The sequence below is a fragment of the Mirounga leonina genome, unplaced genomic scaffold (assembly GCF_011800145.1).
Source record: "Mirounga leonina isolate KUSES-001 unplaced genomic scaffold, KU_Mleo_1.0 Mir_165, whole genome shotgun sequence".
NCBI classification, from domain to species: Eukaryota; Metazoa; Chordata; class Mammalia; order Carnivora; family Phocidae; genus Mirounga; species Mirounga leonina.
The window spans coordinates 56,772,389-56,800,060 of NW_023270415.1; the positions used below are offsets into that span (position 1 = coordinate 56,772,389).

At 34.1% G+C, this 27,672-nt stretch overlaps 1 protein-coding gene across 3 annotated transcripts in view; it reads right to left on the reverse strand.

Moving 5' to 3' along the window:
• Window positions 1–27,672, reverse strand: part of CSMD3 (CUB and Sushi multiple domains 3) — a 1,201,062-nt gene that overhangs the window by 298,031 nt on the left and 875,359 nt on the right. For all 3 annotated transcript variants that reach the window (XM_035011782.1, XM_035011781.1, XM_035011780.1), the window contains 2 exons: window positions 17,423–17,579; window positions 3,081–3,272 (listed from right to left, as the gene is read on the reverse strand). In XM_035011782.1, the coding sequence (XP_034867673.1) occupies window positions 3,081–3,272; window positions 17,423–17,579 (349 nt within the window). The remainder of the gene's footprint in view (window positions 1–3,080; window positions 3,273–17,422; window positions 17,580–27,672) is intronic.

Consider the following 27,672-nt stretch of genomic DNA (forward strand, 5'->3'; position numbering starts at 1 on the left):
GATAGATAGATAGATAGATAGATAGATAGATAGATAGATAGATAGATGGACCTAGATTTAGATATTCTACTGATTCTATTTCACTGGAGAATGCTAATATACTCATTTAGAGAGGACAAGCAACTTTATTTGTACTGCAACATTAATTTAATTTACAATAACAAGGGGCACCTGGGTGGCTCAGTCATTAAGCGTCTGCCTTCGGCTCAGGTCATGATCCCAGGGTCGTGGGATCGAGCCCCACATTGGGCTCCCTGCTCCGTGGGAAGCCTGCTTCTCCCTCTCCCACTCCCCCTGCTTGTGTTCCCTCTCTTGCTGTGTTTCTCTTTGTCAAATAAATAAATAAAATCTTTAAAAAAATTACAAGTTTGTTATTTTTAACATAAATAAGAAGATACCAGTATTTAAGATGTTGCCATCACTCATTTAGATTTTTCTCGTTTTTTAACAAAAATTTTGTGGACAACCTTGCACTATGTAACTATTTTAATTCATTTTACATCATTTCTTTATAATTCATCACTATTATGGCATACATATACTATGAGAACAGATTTGATATTCATTCCTCCAGACTAACTTTTAATCAGTTAAAGGTCAAACTGATGTTTTGTATACTGTATTGTATCTTGAATTTAAACATAGTTCTTTTTTCTCCATATTTCTTTTCTACAAATTTTACCTGGCATTTTGACTTCAAATGAGCCAGTGAGATACGCCATAGCACTAGAGTTCATATCCTAACAGAAGACTTAATGTTTGCAGCATAAAAATGAAATAGTATTTAAAGCAGGTATATAGGTTAAATCCTTCTGGCTATGGTGTTTCAAAAAATTATTTGTTTGATCCATGTATAAGCTTCAGAACCATAATTACCTAGAAATAATCCGTGTAACAGAAAAAGTTTCTTATTTGAGAGGCAAATATATAGCCATGATAGATGTTTAAGTTTAGTGAGAACAGAAAATTATGCTCCTAGGCCAGGTGGTAAAGCTATTAATTGTTGCCAGTAGAGAACAGCATCTAAAATAGAATTTCATCTTCTGTTATCATGGAAATCATCAGCATGACACACCATCCATCCAACTGTTTTCAGCTGTTATTCCTGATCAACCATCATTAAAAAGAAAAAAAAAAAGTTTACCCTTCTCATGAAATCCCGAGCAGTATCAAGTCACTAAGGTTTTATTTGATTTTATTTTTTTTAATTTTTTGGTAGGGAGGAGCAGAGGGAGAGGGAGAGAGAAACTCTAAGCAGAATCCGCGTTGAGCATGGAGCCCAACCTGGGGCTGGATCTCAGGACCCTGAGACCACGACCTGAGCCAAAACCAAGAGCTGAACGCTTAACCGACCGTGACACACAGGCATCCCTCAAGTCACTAAGTTTTGACTTGGGAGATTTGTAAATATGAAGCACATCGATTTGTTACGAACAGAATTAAAATCTTCTGATCAAAAACCAAATGTCCTTTTGTTTACATAAAATCTTTTAAAAAGAAGAATGTCTTTAGCTTGGTTCAACATATACAGAAAATATATATGTTTTAATATATTTGTTTTGTGATCTTAGTTTTAAGGACAGCATGGAAAATTGGTATTTACAAGTTTATAGTATTGTGCAATTGCAATCCTTAATGCTTTTCTGAATATATTTCATATTTACAGCAAAGAATACAACCTCAGAGAGAATTAATCAGTGCTTTATTTTTCTCATAACTAATGCCAGTGGGCTCACTGTTGGTCATATTCCAGAATCCCAAGCTTTGTTAATTTAGGTTGATTATTATTTTAGATAGTACCTTCGTAATCTATCCCAAATCGGATGCCATCTGAAAAGAAAGGCCTATAATTGCATTTTGGTTAGATAAAAACATGTTTGCTTCCTACGTGAATCAATGTTTCAATAAACCAACAGAAGTCTTGTGACATCAAAAACACTGTGTAATTAGATGCAAGGCCTTTAATGACTGGAATTTCACTTTTTTCTACTTGCAGTCTCATAGGTTTTGTGGAGATTCATATGTTAGTCATATCAACTGACAAAGAAATTTGAAAGGTTTAAGTTTCCAAACTCATCAATTTATATACATTAAATATGCACAGTATTTAGATATTAGTTATACCTTAATAAAGCGGTTACCTTTTTTTTTTTTTAAGTTTAGGTCAATTTTATTTATATGGGACTGATGCAGAATGGATTTGTGCCTCCACAAATATGATCAAGAAATAAGAATGGCTAAAGAGTAGCTGTATGTTTGTTCCCTATTAAGGAGTCAATGTTTTTTGTTAAAATGTTTCCTTTTGTTGGCCTAGCATTCAAGCCAGACATCTATTTGATCTTTGGAGCAGAAAGAAAACAAAACCAAAAACCAAAAAACAAACAAACAAACAAAAACCTAAACAAACAAACTCCCAAACTGGCATCTTTATCAACACTTTTCTATCCACCCTCCTACCCACACATACCCATTCATTAATTGATCTATAATTTGGCAGTACTCCAGCTGTACAATGAGATCATGATCCATTCTCTAGCTTCTTGTAGGCACTATATCTGGTATCACTTGCTTCTTCTTATTGAAATTGGCTAATTATGTTATGCTACACACACATCAGAAAAGCTTATTACTTCCTTAGATTTTTGAAAAAGTATATATAAAAAGAAAGCCTTTAGAGTTATTAAGAAGAGTTCATTGTTTTTTAATCTACCTTGACACCAGGACAGGTGATAATTTTGTTTATTAAAACAAATCTAATCGATGTGATTCAGTAAATGTGTATGATAAGAGTCTTAACATACTTTTGTAGTGAGTTAAGTCTTGTATCAAGAGACGAGAATTGAAATGACTCCATACGACTTCATCCCCGTTGTACAAAAAATGTACTTACTGATGAGCTTATGAAAAAGACCCTTTCACTTTCCATTCATTTCCTCTGACAAAGGTGAGCTACGAGTTCGTGCACTTCATGACTTAAGGTTTGAGTTGTGGGTGGACAGATAAGATCATTTGAAAAGGTACAGCACATATGGATAACACTTCTACAGAAATAATTATGAAGATATAAAAGAGGATCCTACCAATACAGGAAGGCAGAGGATAGTCCCACGCCCTTCTCTCTCCTGTCATGCACTTGAGAAGGCTACTGCCGTGGAGAGTGTAGCCTGGATTGCATCCATATATAATAGTGCTACCGGCAAAGTGGCCTTGGTCACTGATCTTGTATCCAAATTGTGGAATGCCAGGATCCTCACAATGTGAAAGTTCAAAACCTGTGATAAGAATACAAAATTATTAAAAGCAACATTTAACAGGAAGATTTAAAATTGTACAGTCTTCTATTGTTTTTAACATAATTACTACTTTTTCCTAACTGTATTACTCTAACAATATTTAATTCTGATAGTATTCAGTAGCCATAAAGAGTTTTTTTTCCTTGAAAATTAGAATTTGCTGTAATTTTATTGTGTGATTGTAATTTTGAACTTTAGCAACGATACCCCATGGTCTAGATAACTGTATCATGGCTTGTTATAGCACTAAGTTTCTTGCTTACCTCAAGTGAATTATGGCTCGCAATAAATTCTGACCAATGTGTCTACTAGGATTATATCATCAAAATTTTAAAATTCAGACAAAACATGTGAAATCATAACTGTCCAATTTACAGGTATGTCCCTTGCAAATATAACTGTAGATCACTTTACTTTGATAACATTGGAAGAAAATCATAGTCTCATATTAAAAATACAATTTTTCAAGAGGTAATATAGTAATAGTATTCAGCTTAAAGAACTATGAATTTCTATATTCTACCCTCTCCAAAATACATAGCTTTCAAAAATTCTCACAGGAAAACAAAAACAAAAATGTATCAAAGCTACATGTTATCATTCTCTGGTGCAAAGAAACTATTTTTGTGTTCAGCAGTTGGGCTTTCTGAATGAATTTTGCTGGAAACTTGGTTTCCTGAGGTAAGAATAACCCTGAAGAAGTTAATTTACAACTAACTATACCAGAAGTGAGAAAATGCCGGAGAGCTTTACCTGACTCTAGAGGAGGTTTCTACTTTGAGGGATAATGTTTATACTTTGAGGGAGAATGAAGCCCAGGGTCTTACAGACATCTCTAGGTTATAATAACAGGAGACATAGTAGGCTAACCTGACTCTTAGAGATATGTATTTACATTCCAGAGGTTAAAATGAGAGCTCAGAATCCTTTCCATCCCATCTCCAAGCAGCAAGTGTCTTTCTCCCTCCTTTTGGGAGAGGAGGGGAAGTCAGCTGCCTTAAACAGAGCAAGTCCATTTTTCTTCATCCCTTGTCCCTGGCCACTCGTGTCGATTTTGCCATCTGATTTCCATCATGTTACTACAGGGGTAAGGACTGGGTCAAGAGTGGGGGCCACCCTATTATTATTATTATATTATTTAAATTATAAGTGTTCATCTGTCTAGATCCAGAAGGCCTTGTGTGCATATGCAGAATAAAGTCAACAAGAACAAATATTAAAAACCTAACAATCATGGCACAATTCACTATTAAGATTCTGAAAGAACTAGAAAAGGATACTTCATGATTTAAACCAAGCATGATTGTAGTAATCAAAATCTAGGCTCCTTAGCTATGGAGTTCTCATCTTTTTTTTTTTTTTTTTTAAGATTTTATTTATTTATTTGAGAGAGAGAGAGCATGTAAGCGAGAAGAGGGTCAGAGGGAGAGAGAGAAGCAGATTCCCGGCTGAGCAGGGAGCCACATGGGGCTCACTCCCAGGACCCTGGGATCATGACTTGAGCTGAAGGCAGACACTTAACCTACTGAGCCACTCAGGTGCCCCTGGAGTTCTTGTCTTTAGTGTCTTACAGAGTGTATAAATGTAAGATAAATAATAGAATGAATGTGCCAAAGATAATTTGGTGCGATTTGCACCAGTTACAGCTTCTGAGACTAGAGGACTATAAAGAATATTCTAGAGAGCTCCACGAGTTTGGAAAATCTGTGATTTCAAGTCAAATAATGTCGGAGAAAAAGAGAACTTTTATGTGTGCAAATCATATTATAAACAAAAAGATTTGCATCTCTTTTATAGGCATAGATCTGTGACCAAATTAATCTAGATTTGAACTAGAAAACAAAAAAGCACGTATTAGCTCAAGTATGTCAAATCACGAATTTGCATGGCTGACTTCCTAGAACGTCAAAACAGATATTAAATCACTAAAACTTGCATATCTCCAAGTACTGAATATATATGATAATTTCAGTATATTGAGGGATACATCACCTCTCAGAGAACATAAGAAACCCTTCCTACTTTCTTCTTTCGGGCCTTAGCCATTTTTTTTTTCCTGCTCACTCAAAGAATTCCTTTGCACATTTTAATTATTTTACAACCATTTGCTTCTTTTCTTTGTTTTTCTAGAGTGGAATTATTTCATCCCCCTGCCCCCTTTTGCCACAATGCCTTCCCAGCACAAATCTTGGCACATAGAAGGTGTTTAAAGATTTTTGTGAATGAATGTGGATTTTTAGAGGCAATTATCTTGAGGAGACAACTGAAAAAGGAACTAAAATAATGCTGATGAGAAACCGAAGTTTATGAAACAATTAAAAAAAATCTTCAGGAATTTCCTGTACAGATCAATTTGTGGCAGTTTCATTGGGGTGAAAATATGTTAAAATAAGGTAAATGTAAACAGCTTCAGAAACAGAACCAAACAAGAAGTTAGAAGTCGTTAACTCAAATTGTGACAAATATGAGATATAAAGGATACATGGTCAAGCAAATCAATCTTTCAAATACAGAAGCAGAAATGGCAGAAGTAGTAACTTTAAATTTTCAGGACACATTACTTTGCATGGATCTGCATACTTAATACTACATTTAAAATGTCCTTACTTAAAAATTACAAGTTTGTATGCCTTCCACCAGACATAATATTCAGTTTATCATTCAAAACCCTGCCACTTCTCAGTTTTATCATATACCATTTATCAAAATAAAAATGGAAATCAAGCTCCTTTTTCAAGGTTTATTACCAAATTCATCCTTCCTTAATTTGAATGTTCTGTAAATGTGGTTGGCAATTGCTGGTGATGAGGTAAAATGGAGATATTCTTTGTAAATTAATATAATTTATAATACTTTGCATTGTAGATAAAAATGCACATGGACAATAGTATATAAGCTACAAAGCACAACATAATTTAGTCCAATTTGGTAGAATTATTGTTGCTTATTCATAAATATTCAGATCTGTCTTATCTTTATGGAAACATTCAGCTGCCAGTCTTTTCATTGAAAAGCTCAAATACTTGAAACTGACAATTAAATAAAGATGTGTATGAAAAATCCCATATACCGTAAATATTCACCATTCCTCCTGAAATTTGATACTCTGATGAAATGAAAATTTCTAGAGCACAAAATGAACTGAAAATCCCCATTACCTAAATCCTTTTGACCTAATGAATGACTTTTAAACTGAGATTTAATTCCTTTCCTGCCACCATTAGCATAAGGATTTCTAATTTATTTTTAAGTCATTATTTGAAACCCACAAAAGAATACCAAGAATAACACAACAACTTCACCATTTGGCTCTATCAGATTCTAGTATCACAGTGGCTTCAGATTAATATTAATATTATTTCAGATTAGTTTTCAGATTAATATTCATATTAATTGATTCATATTCACATATTATTATTAAGAAATAAATATTATAAGACAAGTTAAAGCTCCTTTTTGTTCTCCTCTCAGTTCTTTTCTGATTATTCCCTACCAAGAGCTAGCAAATATTCTGAATTAGTAAATTATTCTCACACCTATTTTATATTTTTATCACATATCTATATATCTATGAACAACGTAGTATGTTTTGCACTTATACATTTTTTTTTTAGATTTTATTTATTTATTTGAGAGAGAGAGAATGAGAGAGAGCACATGAGAGGGGGGAGGGTCAGAGGGAGAAGCAGACTCCCTGCCGAGCAGGGAGCCCGATGCGGGACTCGATCCCGGGACTCCAGGATCATGACCTGAGCTGAAGGCAGTCGCTTAACCAACTGAGCCACCCAGGTGCCCGCACTTATACATTTTTAAAAATTTTATTTAACAGAGAGAGAAAGAGAGAGAGCGCATGTGAGCATGAGTAGGGGGAGGGATAGAGGGATAGTGACAATCAAACTCCCCGCTGAGCAGGGAGCCTGGACCTGGGGCTGCATCCCAGGACCCTGAGATCATAACCTGAGCCAAAGTCAGACACTTAAAATTGAGCCACCCAGGCATCCTGTAAGTATTTATACATTGTATAAATTATAAAATTATTTTTAAATTTCTTCTGAGGCTTTATTTATTGCCCAGCATTATATTTTAACCTTTATACACACACACACACATATATCACACATACACATTTTATTCATTTTAACTACTCTGGGGTATTCCATTAGTAACATACTCCAAAATTGATTTATTTATTTTCCAACTGATGAGCATTTACATTATTTTCAATTATTCCCTGCTACAAAAAGGCTATATTTTTTTGTCTCCTTTTGCACATTACTAACCCATGTAGGGATCCAGAGTTCATTTTGTCCTAAGATTCCATCAAAATCTGCTAATCTGTTTTTTAACTTCTGCCTTGGCCTACTGAAAGTTAGTTGAATTCCTACCTCAACATAATTCTGTGCAGTTTGTTTATGAGCAATAGCTATGTATTCACATGGGGTAATGTCACATGGTCAGCAGAACAGTAATACAATAAGGCAGATGGCTTACAATATAAATATTTGAAAACTCAAGCTTTGAATGTAAGTCAGCATTTCTGATGGAACTTAAACCAAGAAGACCTTTATATGCTTTATTTTTTTGAAATTCAGTTAAAATGTAAATATGTACTTAATATTGTAAAAGTTACATTTTAGAGTATTTAATGGTGAATGTAGCTATGTTAGATGTATAGACCAAAACTAAGAACTTTCAAGTTGTTAAATAGAAAGGAAATAGGTTGTTAATAAGGGAACTGAGAAAGCATGTTGGCTAAATACAGTAAAGAATCACATCCTTTCTGAAACTTTTTAAAAGCATCAAATTTTAAATAATACTGCAAGGAAACAAAGATTAGATTATCCTATCATTTTTTTTAAGTGCTTTTTTTTTTTTTTAAGATTTTATTTATTTGAGAGAGAGAGAATGAGAAAGAAAGAACACATGAAAGGGGATAGGGTCAGAGGGCGAAGCAGACTCCCTGCCAAGCAGGGAGCCCGACGCGGGACTCGATCCAGGGACTCCAGGATCATGACCTGAGCCGAAGGCAGTCGCTTAACCAACTGAGCCACTCAGGCGCCCCTATCCTATCCTTTTAATCTCTATTGAATTCTTTGATGGATTTGGTTCATAATATTTAGTAGAATAATCTATAAGAATTGCATTTAATGTTTGATTACTAAATTCTACTTAGGCCATGAATCTTGCAAGAAATCGCCTCATTTTAGAATTCTTTATATTTAAATGAAGACGTATACAAAGTAGAATGTCAATTTTGCCACTCTAAAATTTGCAAGCGTGGAAAAAATATGAATAAAATTCACAAGCAGGAAATTGTCCACAGTCATGCACAACAGCTGTGATCATCCTCTTTGATTCAGACATAATAAAGAATATAATAGGAATAAAGAGAAGAAAGTATTAAATGACTACACATTCCTTTTTTCTCACTAGTCAAACTAATAAAAAAAAAGGCACAACTTATTCCTCACTAGTCAAACTCTGTGAAACATACCAAACTTTGAAACCACAAACTTTATAAGAATGGTTTAAGAAGACAATCCTTATGGGCGCCTGGGTGGCTCAGTTGGTTAGGCGACTGCCTTCGGCTCAGGTCATGATCCTGGAGTCCCGGGATCGAGTCCCGCATCGGGCTCCCTGCTCAGCAGGGAGTCTGCTTCTCCCTCTGACCCTCCCCCCTCTCATGTGCTTGCTCTCTCTCATTCTCTCTCTCTCAAATAAATAAATAAAATCTTAAAAAAAAAAAAAGACAATCCTTACAATTTTCAGTATATAGAAGTAAAACATTTCAACAAGCAGAAGTTTGTGGAAATGACTGATATGCATTTCGAACTGGAGGAATAAGAGATATGGTAAATAATTTTTTTTTTTTAATTTCTGATGGTCTAAATCCTATGTATAAAGTTCTGAGTAGAAAACATTACTCACAGACTTTCCTATATTTTAATCTGTTGGGCATGAAAATGTGAGTGATATTTTTAAATAGGCTAGTTTGTGTCTTGCATATCATACACTTGTACATCATTCTGGGATGGTGAGATTCAGCTTTGTCTGAATATTAATTTTTAACTATCAGCCATTTTGTATTTGGCCAAACTGTAGAGTTGGTGTATTCTAGATACATCTAGGAATGGAATTTTACTAGATATTGCCAAATTACTCTCCTAGGTGACTTTACCAACTTGCATTCCCCAAAGTTAAAAGAGTTTCATGTTCTTCAAATTGCCATCAGCATTTAGTATTGTAGAGCATTTTAATTTTTACTAACTTCATGAATATGTAATAACATATTATTTTAGGTTTTTTTTTTCAATTTCTATTAAGCATTTTTTGTTTGCTTACTGCCTACCTGAGGCTACTTTCGTGTGAAATTTTCTTTTCATTTTCCTATTAATTTATAGGATTCCTTTCTATAGAGTTTATATTTTTCCGTTACATATATTGTAAATATTTCCTAAAACTGTCTCATCTTTCTACTTTGTTCATGGGGTGTTTTGTTATAGAGGCATTTAAAAAAATAAATGTTGACTGGGGTTTGGTCAGGAAAATAGAAGGCACTTAGACATTTTGAATTGCTAAGATTCCGTACAAGAAGTAGGTACATCTTTATTCCTCTTGTATTGAGGGAAAATACAAGAAATGCAGACAGTGAAGGTCAGAAGACCACTGCTGGCTTTCAGGACATCTTGGAGTTCAGGGAAGCTGCTGCCACATAAAACCACCTGTCAGCCTCACACTCCCACCTGCTACACCGATAGACAATAATAATGGCTTCTCCATCCGTTCCACCTCTCGGCTCTCACAGGACTGCATTTAACCAGCAGAATCTAAGTAGAGATCTTCGCTGGCCAGAGTATGGGAAATACAGTTGCCAGGTTTTTAGTCTCTACACTTCAGGGAAGTGCTTAGAAGGGCAGAGATGCTACTGATTATTGGCAGGTTTTTGCTTGTATATCTTGTTTTAGAAATCTTACTCCACCTTAAAGACACCGCTGTTCTAGGACACACTTTTTTCCCTAAATATTTTATTTTATTTATTTTTGTAAAGATTTATTTGAGAGAAAGAGATAGTGAGAGAGAGCACATGTCGGGTCGGGAAGAGGGAGAGGGAGAAGCAGCCCTGAAGAGGGGCTTATCCCAGGACCAGGGATCCTGACCTTAGCCGAAGGTCAGATGCTTAACCGACTGAGCCACCCAGGTGCTCCTTATTCCTAAATATTTTAATGTTTTTATACTCCCATGTAAGTTTTCAATCCCCAAGAAATTAATTTTTATGTAAGGAGTATATTAGTAGGTCTTTATATATTTAGTTCAAACCTTACAAAGCTTTTGGGATGTCAAAGTTATAAAAATGACAGTGACTATTTTGTTATTTTATTATGAAGAACTATCTAATATTATCTATGTAAGTGACAGATAATCAAGAAATATTTCTTTAATACCTTATATTACATAATGCAGCATTAGTCAGTACTTCCTTTATTACCTGGTTAATTCCAAGTTTTAATGAGTAGAAGAAATGCCAAATGCATCTGTTAAGTGTTTATGGGACACAGAACAACATGGAGTAACTTTGTTGCTCCCTTGTAATTTATTTATTCTCTACTTGCATTTGCATTAAATAAACTATATCCAAAGAATAAAGTTAGAGTCAATAAGTCATCTGATTATTTTTCATGATTAACACTGCCAACAACATACTAGTAATTAGAGAGTTTATATAAGGATAATTTATTATATATTTATAAGGTTAGTACACAAGAAAAGGCATCACAAATGAGCTAATGCCCATCATTAATTTGAATATAAAATTTGAAATGTGCATGTTCCATGTGGATTACTGAATCATTTCAAGCAACAAGACTGGGAGGCTAAAAGGGTCCAAATATAGCCGAACTTTTTCCCTTGGGATAATGAACATTTCTCCAATGGGCTTTTTAGCAAATTAAATGTGCAGAGGTGATAACAAGAGGCCCAGGGATAGTGTCTAATGTCTGGGCATCATGGCCATTTACTAGATCAACTTTTGAGAAGACAATGCTATAATCCATCAAAAAGGTGCGATTTAGCTCTGTAATGGATGATTGTTTAAAATACCCAATCACTTTCTACTGAATGAAAGTGGGAGAACTACAAATGAATAGAGCTAAAAGAATCTGCAACGAAGCATTACTTCAAGACATTAAGTTTAAAGACTACGCAAACAACATAAAAGACAGTAGGTCTAAGGTATTCCCTGATTGTAAGTTTAGCCAATAAGAAAGCATTCCGATTCTCAGGTATAAAATGATGAAAGTGTCTTTGGAAATAATTGCATTTACTTTTTAAAATATTATTTGTTTTTACATTTACATCAACAATAAAAAAAAATAATTAATCCATGGAATTTCAAATATAAAACATCCCAAACTTGGGTTGGAGATAATATAGTACGGTGATTAAGAGGCAGAGCCCTTCAGCTCAATTTCCGTATCTGTACTTGATAGCTTTGTGACCTTGGGAAAGCAGCATAACTCTTCTGTGCTTTGTTTTCCTCTTCTTCTAACTGGGGATAATAGTACCTTCCTCATAGGGTTATACCTTATACCTAGTAGAGAGTAGATAAATGCTAGCTGTTATTTTTAACTCTAATATTTAAAGATATGCTAGTGTTGAAAGGTCTCTCTGTACCTATTAGGTAAAACTCAACCCCTCACTATAGTCCACCTCACCCCTGCCTAGCTTCCACGTTTTCATTTTGTCCCATTCTCCTTGCTCATTCAGTTCTACCCACACAACTTAAGCTCAGGTCTCTCTTGAGCCTTTGCACTTAATGATCTATCTGCCTGGCACCCTCTGCCCACAGATCTGTCTGTGGTTGTCCTTTCTTACAATTCCAAAATCAACTCAAGTAATACCTCTTCTGAGATGGGGTCCCTGAACCAACTAGCTACAGTAGCCCCATCTCCTATATTATCTTTCCTATTGCTCAGTTAGCAGTCTCTTATCCTTTGTTCTTGTCTTTCTTTTCTGTCTTGTTCCACTAAAAATTAGCTCCATATGAGCAGGAACTTTGTATATTCACTGTTCTCTTTATCTCCAGGGCATAAAACATTCCAGAGGGGAAAGACAAACTATGATTCCATAATAAATATAATTCCAGTACAGGAATAAAAGGGAAGATAAGACATATGACCAAATAGAAATGACATTTCTACAACTTAGCCTTCAGTGAGAGAGATTCAGTGAAAGACACTGGATTTACAACTGCCTTCTTGAAATGTGCATTGAAGGGCTGAAGAAGTCTGGTGAGGTTATCCTATCAGGTTTTGCTGAGTTCTATTACAGAGTGATCCAGAACAGAGTGATACTTTAAGAAGGATACTATAATGATATCTTAATTTCTGATCTGTTCTTCCAACTTTAGAAGGAGATGGTAGTTTTCTCTTTCTTTACTCCCCCATTCTCTCTAGGAAATGCAGCTATGCCTTTAGGGGTCACAGGGAAATTGTTGACTAATTTGTATTAAAAAATATGCTTTATCTATATCTTTATTTGGGATAAGTTTCAGATTTCTCCAGGGCAAGAGCATATGATAGCCATTAATTTGAGAAGAATGGAAGAAGGGCCTGAATTTAAGAGGGAGTCCATTCTGAGAGGTTGAGTAGTGGGATTGATTCCCTAATGGTAGTCAAGGTCTCACCAAGTTTATCATGCCATTTTACACTCAACCAGTGTAGCTATCTAAGTTTCAGTTGTTCTAGTCAAACTTGATAGAGCTGACTGACAAACTTATCTGGGAGAAGGATAACCCCACAAAGGCTAAATAAGGTTATTCTTGACAATTCTTAATGTTATGTTTTTGTTATGTTTATCTTAATGGATAATGACTGAAGAGATTTAATTTGCTTTAGAAAAATAAAGGAATGGGAGAGTTTGTCCCTTCAAGTGTGGTGTAACATTTTCACAAGTATGTATATAATTTATTTATTGATGAAGAAGAGTGAAAGGAGCTCACTGTCTTCTTAGTGTAGTAGAGCTAAAATTATTAATAATGGGTAAACCAAATGCTTTTCGTTTCTAAACACCCAAGAGCCTGGGCTTCCATAATACCATAATACCATTAATCGCAGAGGCATATATTTGATGCAACATCTATGGATTTTTTTTTTTTTTTGGAATAACTGTTAGAGTTGTACATTGTAACGACACCGTAAGTTGTATTCTCAATATCTCTTCTCTTCTTCCTCACAAACAACCTGATTTTGTTCCCAGCAGTAAAAGAATCATATGAGGCAGTCTAACATGGTGGTCTAATACTAAGTCAATTATTTAGTCTGCCAAATAATTCATTTCCCAGCTTGTCTTGCTGGAAAATCCAGGTATAACCACATGGCTCAGTTTTGAACACAGAGATAAGAGAATGTCTGACAGAAGAATTTCATTCCTGATAAAGGAGCATTTGTGGTTGCCACCACCTGTTCCCTCTTTCTCCCTGCCTTGAACATGCCTGGAGTTAAAGTAGCATCTTGTGACCATATCACAAGCATTAGGACAAAAAATGAACACTCTAGGGATGCCACAGAAGAGAGCTAGGGGCAGGACACTTGTTGCCTAGGTTGGACAGTTGAATCAAGAACCTACCTACCTGTTTCTCATCTTTTGTCTTATATGAGAAAAATAAATCCTGGTTATTTAAGTTATGGTTAGGTTTTCCATTACTTGAAACCAAAAGCAACATCTCAACTACTGTTTGCACTGGTCCATTTGCTACTCTTAATGATTATATAATGAATGGGCCAATAAGACAGTTGAAATAAAATGTGCCTTAAAAAGTTCTGTTCTAAAATATTTCCTCATTTTTTTCTCAGCCAAATGTGTTTCTCTCTACCTAAAACTGAAAATAACCAGGCAACCACACAAGGCAACAAAATGGACAACAGAAAGACAGAGAGTGACTATCATTGGATAAGATACCTGTCATTAGATAAGGTTGCTCATAAAAGGCCTGTTTGTGTTAACGCTAGAATTATGAGGAGCTAGGTAAATGGGATTAATCCGAATTGGATTATTTGCTGTATTTGCCTTGAATGTGCTTGACAGGATCTTTCTAGTAGTCTCTGTGCCTTTCTTTATCCTATTCTCTTTACCTGGTATACTCCCCACCATTTCTTTTTGCGACCCACCAACCCAACCTTTAATACCATCCCATTTATGAATTCTTACTTGATCTGCCCTAGAGCCAACTGTTCTCTCTTCTGTTTCTAATTCTCTTAATGGGAATCCTGGGAACTCCTCTACATCACAAAGGGTTCTCTCAGATGTTTCAGAGACTAAGTTTGGATAATTGTAAGGAGGGACACAACACAGAATGGCAGGGTAGAATTAGCTTTAGAAATAACCAGATACAAGAATTCATATACAAAAACATGGTCTTTTACATTTTCCCCCATGTTTGGGCACCTTAGCAAATTCTTTTATGTTAAGAAATTAATTACTGCCTCTAAGAAGTTTATGAATATTTAAAATATGTGCCCTTGTAGAATCTTCTTCTATAACACAAAGGCATTTTATAAAATCGGTATTCAGACCACATGTTAATTTACTAAGAATATTTAAAGAGATGCAATTGAACTAAAACTGATTAAAGACATGAAGCGAGGAAATGGCCCCCTGAAGAAGTATGCACAATATGTTTGCAAAAAAGTGTAATGACAGTACAGTGTGATAACTTATATTAGTTGAGAACAGAAACTTCTGCAAATGAAATGTTAAAAAGTAAGCTAGCTCTGACTGAAGGAGTCAGGGTAAGTAAGCATCAGTGGGAAAAAATCAAAGATGAGTCTTAAAGTTCAAAGGCTCAGTTGATGCTTCGGTTTGGGGGGCACACCAATAACAATTGTTAACCTGTAAGAGAAAGCAGCCTGGCATGGGTGCTATGGTTGGAAACAAAAACGTATTTGGAGGGTGGGAATAAGTTTCCATAAAAGCTAGGAAATCTGGGGTTAGCTATTAAGATAGTGCAGATATGGAGAAAGATTGCCATTGTCAAAATCAGAAGTAACCCCTTGGAACAAATACAGTTAAGGACAGATGTGTTACTAATTCCAGGACCCTCCCCAAAAGGGGCTCAGAACACCGCTGTTGATTCAGAAAATCAGAGGACCCTTCACTGACCTGGTGATATCCACCGATATCACAACTTGGAAGTAGGCTATACATTTCAGTTCCAGATCTGAGACGGAAACATTTTAGTTTCAGTTCTGAGACTTAAAAATATTTATAGATGTATATCTACGCTTTAAAAAAAAAATAATTGCTTTTATATTCTCTTCCCCATTCTACAGCTTTCCATCTTCATAATGACACACATGCTATAATGAACAACTAGAGTCATTAAGAAAAGAAGAGTGATTTCAAATATTTGCTTTTTAAGATGTCTCTTTTGACATGTAGGAGCTCATACCAATGACAATAAGATCAATGATTTGACTCATTCTAGACACCTAACCACCCCACACAATTTTAAATGCAGGTATGTCCTACAATGTCTAACATCTTTGCACCAATAATTTCACGTTACATAGAATTTAAATATACAGAAAGGAAATCTAGGTTTTTTTCTTATGACACCCATTAACATTTTAGATGAGGAGAAATGCAAAATGATGCAGAGCAAAGAAAGATCATTATGTAAACAGTGAGCCATGACTTGAAAAATGTCAGCAACTCTGCAAAACAGAGAAAGGGGCAGAGAAAAGCAGATTGAAAAAATGTGTCCTTCTGAGCAGATCACACCAATTATATTTGAGCAATAATTGTCAATACTATTACTTTTAGTATATCACGTAGTATGGACAACATACTACGTGATATACATAGTAATATCTGTAAACACAATTTGCTTGGATTTTCATTTGTCTTTGGAAGTACTTCATAAAAAATTGCATTGTACACAACGGTTCCCAGGATTTAAAAATATGAATTGAACATTCATTTTGTTAATTTAGGTTTTGTTACGATAATGATGTAACAATTCTAGCACAGGTAGAAAAAAGCCTTGAAATAAACAGGGAGCAAGAGTAATCTCTTATTTATATGCATCAGATTTTTAAATATAATGCAATTTTAATATAATATACTCTCTTGTCTCCTACTTCTCATATCATTAAGAAAGAATATTTTCACAAACAATAATTTGATTCAAATTCCCTTCAGGATCCCATATCTTTGATACTGTAATAATTTTAATTTTCCAGTTTCTGTAATAGTTTCCATTCATCTGACTTCTTGAGAAAATTTATAGGGGTCATTAGATCTTTTTCAAATATGCTAAAAGTAAAGATTTCTGAATGTTGTTGCTTAGTTGATTTTCCTAAATTAAATGACCATTCTGCACTTCCAAGAACTGATTTGATCTGATTCTTAATTTGTTAAACACACTGCCAGTTTTACATGAGCTTTACTTTCTTAGTGTACTGTCTTACAGAGTAGAAACTCAATAGATATATTACTTGAATATAATTTATTGATAGACATAATAAGTCTGTTTCCTATATTATGACACTGGTAAAATAAATTCAGTTAATTCATTTAACAATTGATATAATCCATCAACCCATGGTTCTCAGTCTTTGAACTCCTACTTGTTTAATTGTCAGAATAGCCAACTGAAGTATAATGCAATAGTTCTGTATGAATTTATTTTTAATAAATCAATTCAACAAAAAGCAAAACAAAATAAAAACTTAACTCTAATGTACACTCATCTGAAACCATCCAGTTATCGTTAATGACTGTCCAATATAACTACACACATTGCAAACATTGAATTTTCATCTATTAAAAAAATAAATTATATTTTTAAAATATTGGATGGGGAGAATACTGCTATTTTAAAAATACGTAAATAAATAAGCCACAAATTACTTAACCATTCTGAACCTTAGCTGTTTTAATGTGAAATTGCAACAGTTAGAATACCTGTAATTTATGGAATTGTTGTTAAGGTCAAATAAAATTATATGTATAGAAGGTAGTTTTACACTTCAAATTCACGATCAAATGTTGGGTATTATTTCATCTGGTAAATTGCAATTATTTAATAAATACTCAGCCTTTGGCCATTTTTTTTCTTCCAAAATACTTACTGGTATAGACAAGTTGAAAACCTTCATCTGTCCCTTCAGAATCAGAATTAAATTCTAGCCAGAGCTGATTTGAAGTACTGCTAAGTGTCAATCCTCTCATAGATGCTCCAGTAAATGCACCTAGTAGATGAGTCGTTTTATCTTTTCCATCATAAATCTGCAAAACATTTATAATTAAAAATGTAAACGTGCCAATAAAAACCAATTCCAATCATGTGTTTATATTTATGAAGAAGAGGAAATTACTGTATTCTTCCTAAATCAGATCACTCATGTTCCCCAAGGACAATTACATATATTAATTCCTACATATATCAAGCTAAGAAAGTTAGAATCCACATGGATAATTTTAAAATTCCAAGCTCAGTATGCCTTAAGTACTCATATTATATAACTATTGGTCTTATTATAAATATAATGCTTTTTTTTTTTTTATGGCAGGCATTTCAAATTGAGGATATCTACAGAAAGACTGGTTTCCAAGGTTGATTGGTTGTTTTTCTGCAACTTGCTCAAGAGGGTCAAGTACCTGTTTTTCTAATAACATAATTAATATAAAATATACTTGCTTCTTTTGCAATTTCTATAATTTACCGATTTCCTTTAACTTAATCCATTTTTGACATGTAAAAAATACTGAGTACCAAATGCTTTTAGAAACTAATTTAACAAGACAAAAACATACAAAACAAAACTGATGAGTCTCAAACATCCCCATGTAAATCTCATTCTTCTGAAGTTGTAACTTCTCATTATATCCTAATTTGCTTTTCTTTTATCAGTTCATTATAGACATCTCTCCAGGTCAGTAGATACAGATTCTGCCTTTTGAGAGCTGTGCAATATTTCACACAGTGACACTACCACAACTATCATTCCCATATTAATAAATTCAAGTTTTTTGTTCCTAAGAGCAATACTGAAATAAACACCTTTTACATATACCTCACATTTTTTTGGTACTTGTATTTTCATAAGGAAGTTTCCAATATATGGGATTTTTGAGCTAAAATGTTCAGATATAGCCATATTATTTCCAAAAAAGTATATAGAAATTAAGTGGAAGGCTTACCAACATTGCATGTTACCATTCTTTTGCCTTTAGGCATGAATTTTCAATGGAGCACTTATGCCCCACTCCCCCAAGGCAGTGAAAATTGGTTCTTGCTTGTGATGAAGTCTTATGTATTACAATGATTAGTAGGCTACAAAGATCACTCTATCTGACCAATTTTATTCTATAATATTTAGTTTCATGGGGTTGGGGGCTCATTAGATGAATGATAATGAATGGAAAAAGTTGAGAAATGCTGCTCAAAGTTATTTATCTCCTTTCTGAAACTGCTTTACTTCTAACCTGGTATTAGTGTAAAGATTATGTTGCTGAACTCCTAAACCAGTGACCTTGCCGTAATACTAGTGTTCCCCCAAAGTGGTATTCATCATGTTCATGTTCATGTCATGTAAAAGAAAGCAGTTAGATGGTATGCAATGGAAATTTTCATTATTATAATGCTAATCTGCATGATAGAATTTTCTTGGGCTAAATTTTTGGGTTTAATTTTGTAATCTATGTAGAATGTTTTCTATAATTTATAAATGAAAATTCTTGTGTAGTTTTTATATTTTTTCTTTTTTTCAAATCTTTATCAGGTTTTTTTTTTTTAAGATTTTTATTTATTTATTTGACAGAGACACAGCGAGAGAGGGAACACAAGCAGGGGGAGTGAGAGGGGAAGAAGCAGGCTTCCTGCCGAGCAGGGTCATTGAGGGAATCTACAGCTTCATAGGCACCTCCAGGCTCCACCAGCTTATTTATTGTATTAGCAATAAATTAGAGAGGAAGGTAGAAATAGAGGGAGAAGGTTGAGAGCTGAACTCAAGCCAACATGGTCATGGAATTCCTAAAATAAAACATTTTACTGTTCTCTCCCTTCTTTTGAAAGGTTTTTCTGTCAATTATAAACAAAAAAACAACAATAAAAAAAAGTGGGTTGACTGTTTAAAGCACTAGATAGAGGGCTGCATGGACAAATTTCCTAAAATTATATAGGAGTACCTTGAACACCCTGGTGGAACTTACCGGACAAGTAAGTTTCTGTTTTAGTTACCAGCAAGAAGTTATTTATCTTCAACAAAGCTTAACCAAATGTTGAGGTTTGTTAGCTCAGGAATTTTGTTTTTTGATTACATAAGAGTAAACTTTTGATTTCTTAAGAATAGTAGTCACCAGTGATAATTCAGAGACAAGGCAACACGCTTGCTGGAAAACCCTTTTGTGTCTGTGAGTTTCAAATGTTCAATATTCTCAGAAACTGCTTTTGAATACATTTATTTTATGACTATCTATATAATATAGGTCATAAGTTCTAAGTTTAGAGCTATAAATTCACAAACAAACCATTTAACCAGCAAATTCAGTGGATCTTATTTGTGGTTAATATTGTCTAGGTAACCCCAAAGAATATTTTCCTTTTATTTCCCTTCTTTTCACCAGCATGTAACTTCATTCTTATGTTAAATATAAATAATTGTTTCTTGGGTTCAACTAGTTCTGCTTTTATGCATGGATACACTGTAGGAACTTCATTTCTCAAAAATAGCCAAATAAAGGGGCAACATAAATTAAACAACTAATTGATGTCAATGAGTAAACAGAAATTGGTTCTTGAATTCTGTTTTTAATTTTTTAAAAAGTCTCTCCTAATGTTTTTCTTAAATTTTCAGTGGTGATAAAACAAAAAAAAGTTGAATCATAGGAGAAACCTTCACTTTACACATGAAAATCATTTTTTATGTAACAATGTTAAAAAAGTAACAAAATAATTCAACTCGTATTTAGTTCTATGCACAGTATTAGGTGCTGGGAATAAAATTTAAAAAATCAAGACATCATTCTTAAAATGAAGGGAATTTAAAAAATATCATCTGTCCCCAGAAAGACATTTACATTGTGTCTTTCTACTTTTTAAGTGAGAAGCATACTTTTTTCTTTTCCAAAAGAAACTGTCTTTAATACATCATTTTAAAATAATGATTGAAAGAAAAAGAATGAAAAGGGCTAATACTAAAAAATATATATACATCTTAAACCCAGCAGGAAGGATCTAATTCAGCACCAAAATTTATTAACTACAGTTTATTTAACAATGTAAAGTCAAGAGGTAGAAAACAAATAACACAGAAACACCACTATAATCATAAAAGTAAAATGAAGTGTGATAATTCAACTATGAAATTTTGGAAGCATGTATAGAGTTATTAAATCAAGATGAAAAGCAGGTGTTAATTAGCAAGGCTTTAAAGAGAGAAGAGTTTTACAGTAATGATCAAGCCAATGCTATTTAACTTGTAAATAAAATCCTTCAAATGTATTCAAACACGTATGGAAGCATAAAGGTAATAAGAAATGACAAAGCAGTGTAGCCAAAGGCAAATTACTTTGGAAGTGGACATGGATGCACGTATATAAATTAAAAAAATAAAACGAACAAAATGTACATTTCATTTAAAAGTAAATTTTCAGCGGTACCTGGGTGCCTCAGTCTCCCTTTGGCTCAGGTCATGATCTTGGGGTCCTGGGATCAAGCCCAGCATCAGGCTCCCCGCTCTCCTTCTCCCTCCACCCCTCTCCTCATACTATCTCTCTCTCTCAAATAGATGAATAAAATCTTTTTAAAAAAAGTAAATTTACAGTACAGAGTGATTATATTGGGTCTTACCCATAAAACTTTTATTTGAGATCATTACTTTTCATATTTCTGTTCTGATTAAAGTCAGGATTATTAAGTATGCTTTTATTTATTTGGGCCTATTTTCTTTTTCCTTTTTCCTTTTTTTTTTAGCTCATTATTATTATTTTCAGCATATGTCTTAACACCTATTTGTTTTTCAAAAATTTATAAATCTAAAAAAGAATAAGATAACTGTATAATATATTTTTTGTGCTGGAAGGGAGAGGATTCTGGTGTTTCCCATTGAAATATTCTCAGTTACGGGACGCCTGGGTGGCTCAGTTGGTTAAGCGACTGCCTTCGGCTCAGGTCATGATCCTGGAGTCCCGGGATCGAGTCCCGCATCGGGCTCTCTGCTCAGCAGGGAGTCTGCTTCTTCCTCTGGCCCTCCCCCCTCTCATGCTCTGTCTCATTCTCTCCCTCAAATAAATAAATAAAAAGAAAAAAAAATCTTTAAAAAAAAAAAGAAATATTCTCAGTTACTTAGCACCTAATTCAGATAATGAAGACTCTCTTTAATGTCAAATTTTAGAATTTCAAGTTGATTTAAGAATTAATATCATGAAAGGCATTGAGGGCTTTTGTAACGTTAGTTAAGCTCCTTGATGAGGCTCTAAGTTGTCAAATGGTTGCCATTAACCTGGTAGTCTCATAATAGAACAGACTAGAACTCAGTGTTGCCATGTTTCAGTTATCAAACCTTTTATAATGGATCAGGGCCTGAAATTAGTTTTGGTGTACAGACCCTCCTAGATTTGGAAGGTCAAACCCTATCATGATGAACTGCTTATTAACACTCAAAACTGTGTTTTTTGTTTATAATAAATGCATGATTAGAAGGCATAATCTCAGTCATTCCTCTAATGAATTAGCAAGTCAGATGTTATCTGAACCCAAGAGCAGAAAGTACATAGAAAATAAAATCAAAAAAGAGAAATCACACATGTACATATGTATAATCACACAAAGCTGCAAATTATTCCCACTCATGAATATTAGAATTTTCATTTTGGCTGCTTGTTTTATAGGTTGATTTGGAAATTTAAATAAAGTTTGGGTTTTTTTTAAGATTTTATTTATTTGACAGAGACACAGCGAGAGAGGGAACACAAGTTGTGGGAGTGGGAGAGGGAGAAGCAGGCTTCCCACCAAGCAGGGAGCCCGATGTGGGGCTCGATCCCAGGACCCTGGGATCATGACCTGAGCCAAAGGCAGACGCTTAATGGCTGAGCCACCCAGGTGCCCCAATAAAGTTTTTCTAATAAGGTGAGTGAGATGTCAAAGTTTGAATAAAAAATAAAAAAGAATAATTTTTACAATGATTGATAAAAAAGGACAATGTTCTAAACCTTATGCTCTCTCCAAAATAAAATGAAACAGAGCAGAGAACTTTTGTTCAAAATAAAATATTTATGTCTTTAAAATAGCCATATAATGTGTATTCAATTATAAGAGCTAATATATTTTAGTAAAGGAGTTTGGGACACAATGAAGAGTGAGCTTTTCAGGAGGTTTAACTTTGTGATTATATAACAGAGTTGAAGTCCCAATTCTACCTTTAAAGCTGTATGGCCTGTCACAAATCATTTCACTTCTGTTATACTTAGTATGGGAAAGAATGAAGGGTTTTATGAGGTCTAATACAGCACTCTCGACAAATAAATATTTAGAGAGTGCTTTTGGAGGAAGAGATAGCAAAGGATTACCAGTGAACAAGCAAAGTTGGTAGATATATATGGTGGACATATGAGATCTCTGGTGTGCTAGAAAATGTTTAACAACCAGCTCTCAGACAAATAGAATTGGTGAATATATATATATATATATATAACCATACATACTTAAAAAAAAATAACTTTTATTAATATAAAGAAAGGTAGACAAACTTTTTCTAAAAAAGAATTAGAAGATATTTTAGACTCTTTGGGGGATCATATCTCTGTCATAACTACTCAATACTTCCATTGTAGCACAAAAACAGGGACAGATAATATGTAAATGAATGAACATGGTTTTCTCCCAGTAAAATTTTATTTATAGAGATGGGTGTCAAGACCAATTTGGCCCATAGACTGTTTGGGAACCCCTGAATGAAGGGATGTGTAGCATGCAAGTTACAAACAGCAAAAAAATTAAAATATATATATATTAATTGCTGCAAATTCCATAGATTTTTACAGAATACTTTCAGTCTTTTTTTTTTTTTGCCAAATTTTTGTATCTGCAACTTATAATTGCAAACAAAATGATTCCTAACTGAATATTGCTTGATTTTTTTATGTTAACAAGATTAAGTAAAGCAATGTAAAAACAATGTTGTATCAGAAAGTCATATTTACAAATGACAGGAGAAACTTCTTAGCTAAACTGAATAATAGTTTTTAATTCTAGAAAATATGTATTCTCAATATTTTGGTGTTACTCACAACAGAATGGCTACAGACAAAACCCATTCTTAAACTTAAGTATAGATGATGAGCAAAGCAATAGATCAAGTCAAGGTCTGTAGTGTTTGTCATTTTCTACAGTGTAACTACTCCTAGTGTTGCCAATATCAAGCTATCAATGTGATATCTCTGTATGCAGAGTTGGGAAAGGATGGACACCCTGCATAGTATTTCTACCATAGAGATATAATATACACAGCTCACCTAAAAAACACACATAATAATAAAAGTAGTAAAATAATTAGGAAATGAAAAGTTGTATTTGTTTGTTTTTAATATAACTTAATTGTATTATAATTGTAATCTAATTTAATTTAATTTTTAATAATGGCTATGTTTAACAACTAGTTCACGAAGTTACGGAAAATTTAGCAATAGGTTCTCACAAGTAGTATTCCCAAAGACTAGCACATGGGTTAGGAAATAAGCTTGAAAATAATACATCTTGAAAAACAACAACATTTTAATAACTTTCTTTTCATACTGCCAAAAGAATTTTATTAGAGTTATTAATCAAGTCCTTCAACTACCTAGTTTCTCATAAATATGACAATTCTCTTAACCCCTTCTTTCAGACTCTCAAAACCAATATTAAGTTATTTTACTGACTCCTCTCCATAATCACCCATTCTGTCTACATTTTGCATTAGACATAAGTCTTTAAACTACACAATACTGAGTGTGGTAAAAAGATTGCCTTGAATTTTGTCCCTGCTACAGTCCCTTATCTAAACGTAGTGCTCAGTCTTTTTCTGAAAATAAAAACAGACATTACAACAACAAAACAGAGATAGTATTTCTGATTGCTATTCAGCTTTTGTCTTATCAGGCTGAAAATGGCAATTACTCACGGGTGATTGTTTAAGTATACATATAATAAACACCTCTTATAAATATTAATTGAAATAATTATTTAATTGAAATAACTAAATTATATATTTTGATTGAGGGTTTGAGAAATTCAATATTCTTGGCCATTGAAAGGAACAGAACCAAGGAAGAATATATTCATAACTCCCAAACCTGGTGTTTTTCAGATAATCCAGAGAGCTTTATAAAAATCCAAAATTCCAGGCACAGATCAACTCAAACAGTTTTCCTCAGATCTACTGAATCAGAACAATCTGGGAGTGGTGCCAGGAATAAACTCCCTAGAGGAGTCATATGATCAGCTACATTTGATAGAAACTTTATTAGTATGGTTGTATGTAAGTAAAGTAATTTATGGAAAGTGGAGCGAAGGAAAAGAGTGGATGGATGACTAAGTGGATGACATCAGTCTGGATGGCATGCTCTTAGAGAGGAAAGTGTATGTGTGTGTGTGTGTGCACGCCATTTCTACCTATAGATAAAGTTGATACACACACATGCTTTTATTGTTGTTGTTTTAGTCAGAATCCAATACAGTGATATTATATAGTAAATGCAGCCAGAAAAAAAAAAAGCCTTGTCTAAACCTTACACTCATATAGAGATTACAAGAGAATGTTATTCCCAAGAACATAGCCAATCCTACCATATAAAGAAAAGCAATGTTTTTCTCTCAGTCAAGGGGCAGAGGGTTCTATAATGAGCTATTTGTTTTACTAATTTCTTTTTTTTTTTTAGAGTTTTTATTTATTTATTTGAGAGAGTGAGCATGAGCAAGAGAGTAGAAGCAGAAGGAGTAGCAGAGGGAGAGAGAGAAGCAGGCTCCCCGCTGAGCAGGGAGCCCTATGCAGCTTGATTCCAGGGTTCTGGGATCATGACCAGAGCGGAAGGCAGCCGCTTAACTGACTGAGCCACCCAGATGCCCCAGTTTTACTAATTTCTTCTGATTTCCTAGTCTGAATGGAGAAAGAGCTGACTGCACTAGGTGTAATGTTGGAAAATGCTGGGATGGGGATGGGCTCTCATGGACTAGTGTGCAGTGAGGGAAATCACCCTGCATCATGAGAGGACTCTGGGCTCCTTAGTCTTTGAACATTAGTCATCTGTCCTTTGGAGGGCACATCCATCTGCTTTGTGCCTAACTGTGCCTGTGGCAAAAGGTATTTTTGAACAAGTTGTCCATGGGATTAATGGGAGGAATAAGTCAACATATAAGCATTTACATCTTAAACTGGTGGACAGACCATGTAGACGATGAAGTTGGAGGTTAAAGCCCATCCCCAACTGTCTCTCTACAGTGGTTTGCTGAAGTTATTTTGAAATAATTCAGAATAAACCCAAAGCAAGATTATCAGTAAGGGGTGTTTCTCTTGTAATATTTAGTATATAATCTTTTCAACTTGGGGAAACATACCTTTATTCTAGGAAAGTTACAAAAATCTTTGCTGGGGATATACATTTTCATGAAATAAAAATCCTTATTTATTTAAAAATCATTATTTAAAGAACCTTGAATGTGACATGCACTCACAATGCCACTTTTTGCTGAGGTTTCAACCATTCTCAGGTAACACAGGTAACAAGTGCACATTACCTTACTCCAAGGAGGCAGCAGATTAGACAGAAATCACTCTGAGGAACACATTAGGGCTATTCTTTATAAAGGCATCACCTGTTATCCCAAATGAATTTTCCAATTAATAGACATCATTCAGTTTGGAAAAGTAAGGGATACTTTTCAAGCATCACAGAGAGTAAAGAAATATTTTAGGAAGAATAGTGGTAGGCCTGGGGAAGCACTTCTTAACTGTTAACTTATAACCATATGCTTATTATTGTAGCTTGTGCGATACAGGTTAGTGGCTAGGCTTATACTTCTGATCTATGTCTTGATTTATTTTCCCCCATACTTAGTCTGAGTTAAAAATAAGCACTGCCTCATTTCTAGGTTTAGGCATCCCATTAATCTCAATGCTGACTCTAATTCAGCAAATAAAACTTAACAAGAAAATCTAAACAATGAACTGGAGGTTGAAAAGATTATAAAGTGAATTTCTGTTGCCTATTGAGGAAAGGTGCAAAAAACAGGAATGGCCCTAAATTAATAGTAAAATTGTATACATCTAGGGAAATTTCCCATATCTATACAAATCTTACAAGCCTACAGTACTGTCTGTGTTAGAGAATCATCAATTATCATCAAAATTATATAATTTTAAGAGAAGAAAATAACCAACACTCTTTTTTTTTAAAGATTTATTTATTTATTTATTTGAGAGAGAGAATGAGAGAGAGAGAGCAGGAGAGGGGGGAGGGTCAGAGGGAGAAGCAGACTCCCTGCTGAGCAGGGAGCCCGATGTGGGACTCGATTCCAGGACTCCAGGATCATGACCTGAGCTGAAGGCAGTCGCTTAACCAACTGAGCCACCCAGGCGCCCGAAAATAACCAACACTCTTAACATCACTGCTAAACAAGGTTCCCCTACCCCTGCCAACCTGAGATGTCACAGTTTTTTTTTTTTTTTTTTAAGATTTCTGAAAACAGAATTATGTTGAACTTCTTACCAGGTAAGGAAATCTTGACAATTAGGAAAATTTATGCAATTATTTTAAAAGTATTTAAATGTGATTTTTACAGAAGTGTTTATTTTTATTCTACTTTTCATATAAATTATATTTACTAAAACACTTACTTTGCAAAATATGAATCAGCAAGTATGGAAATATTTGTTTGCCTAAAATTGTATCTTTTAAGAAAGTAGGACCTTTGCTTATTTCAACTATTTAGAATAAATTGATAAATTTTACACTAAATATTTATAATTATTAATATTTTAAAAGATTTATTAATTTATTTGTTTATTTATTTATTTATTTTAGAGTGAGAGAGCATGAGCAGGAGGGGCAGACGGAGAGGGAAAAAGAATCTCAAGCAGACCACATGCTGAGCGTGATGCCAGATGTGGGCCTGGATCTTAGGACCCTGAGGTCACCATCTGAGTTGAAACCAAGAGTCGGATGCTTAACCAACTATGCCACCCAGGCACCCCACTAAATGTTTATTATTAACAATATATATTTTCTTAAATAATTTATAGATACGAAGTCATTAGTTTTATGTATTTATAAAATATAAATTTTTGGTAGTCATAAGTGCCAAAAAAATCCATGTATCAACAGAGATAACCAAGTAGCTTAA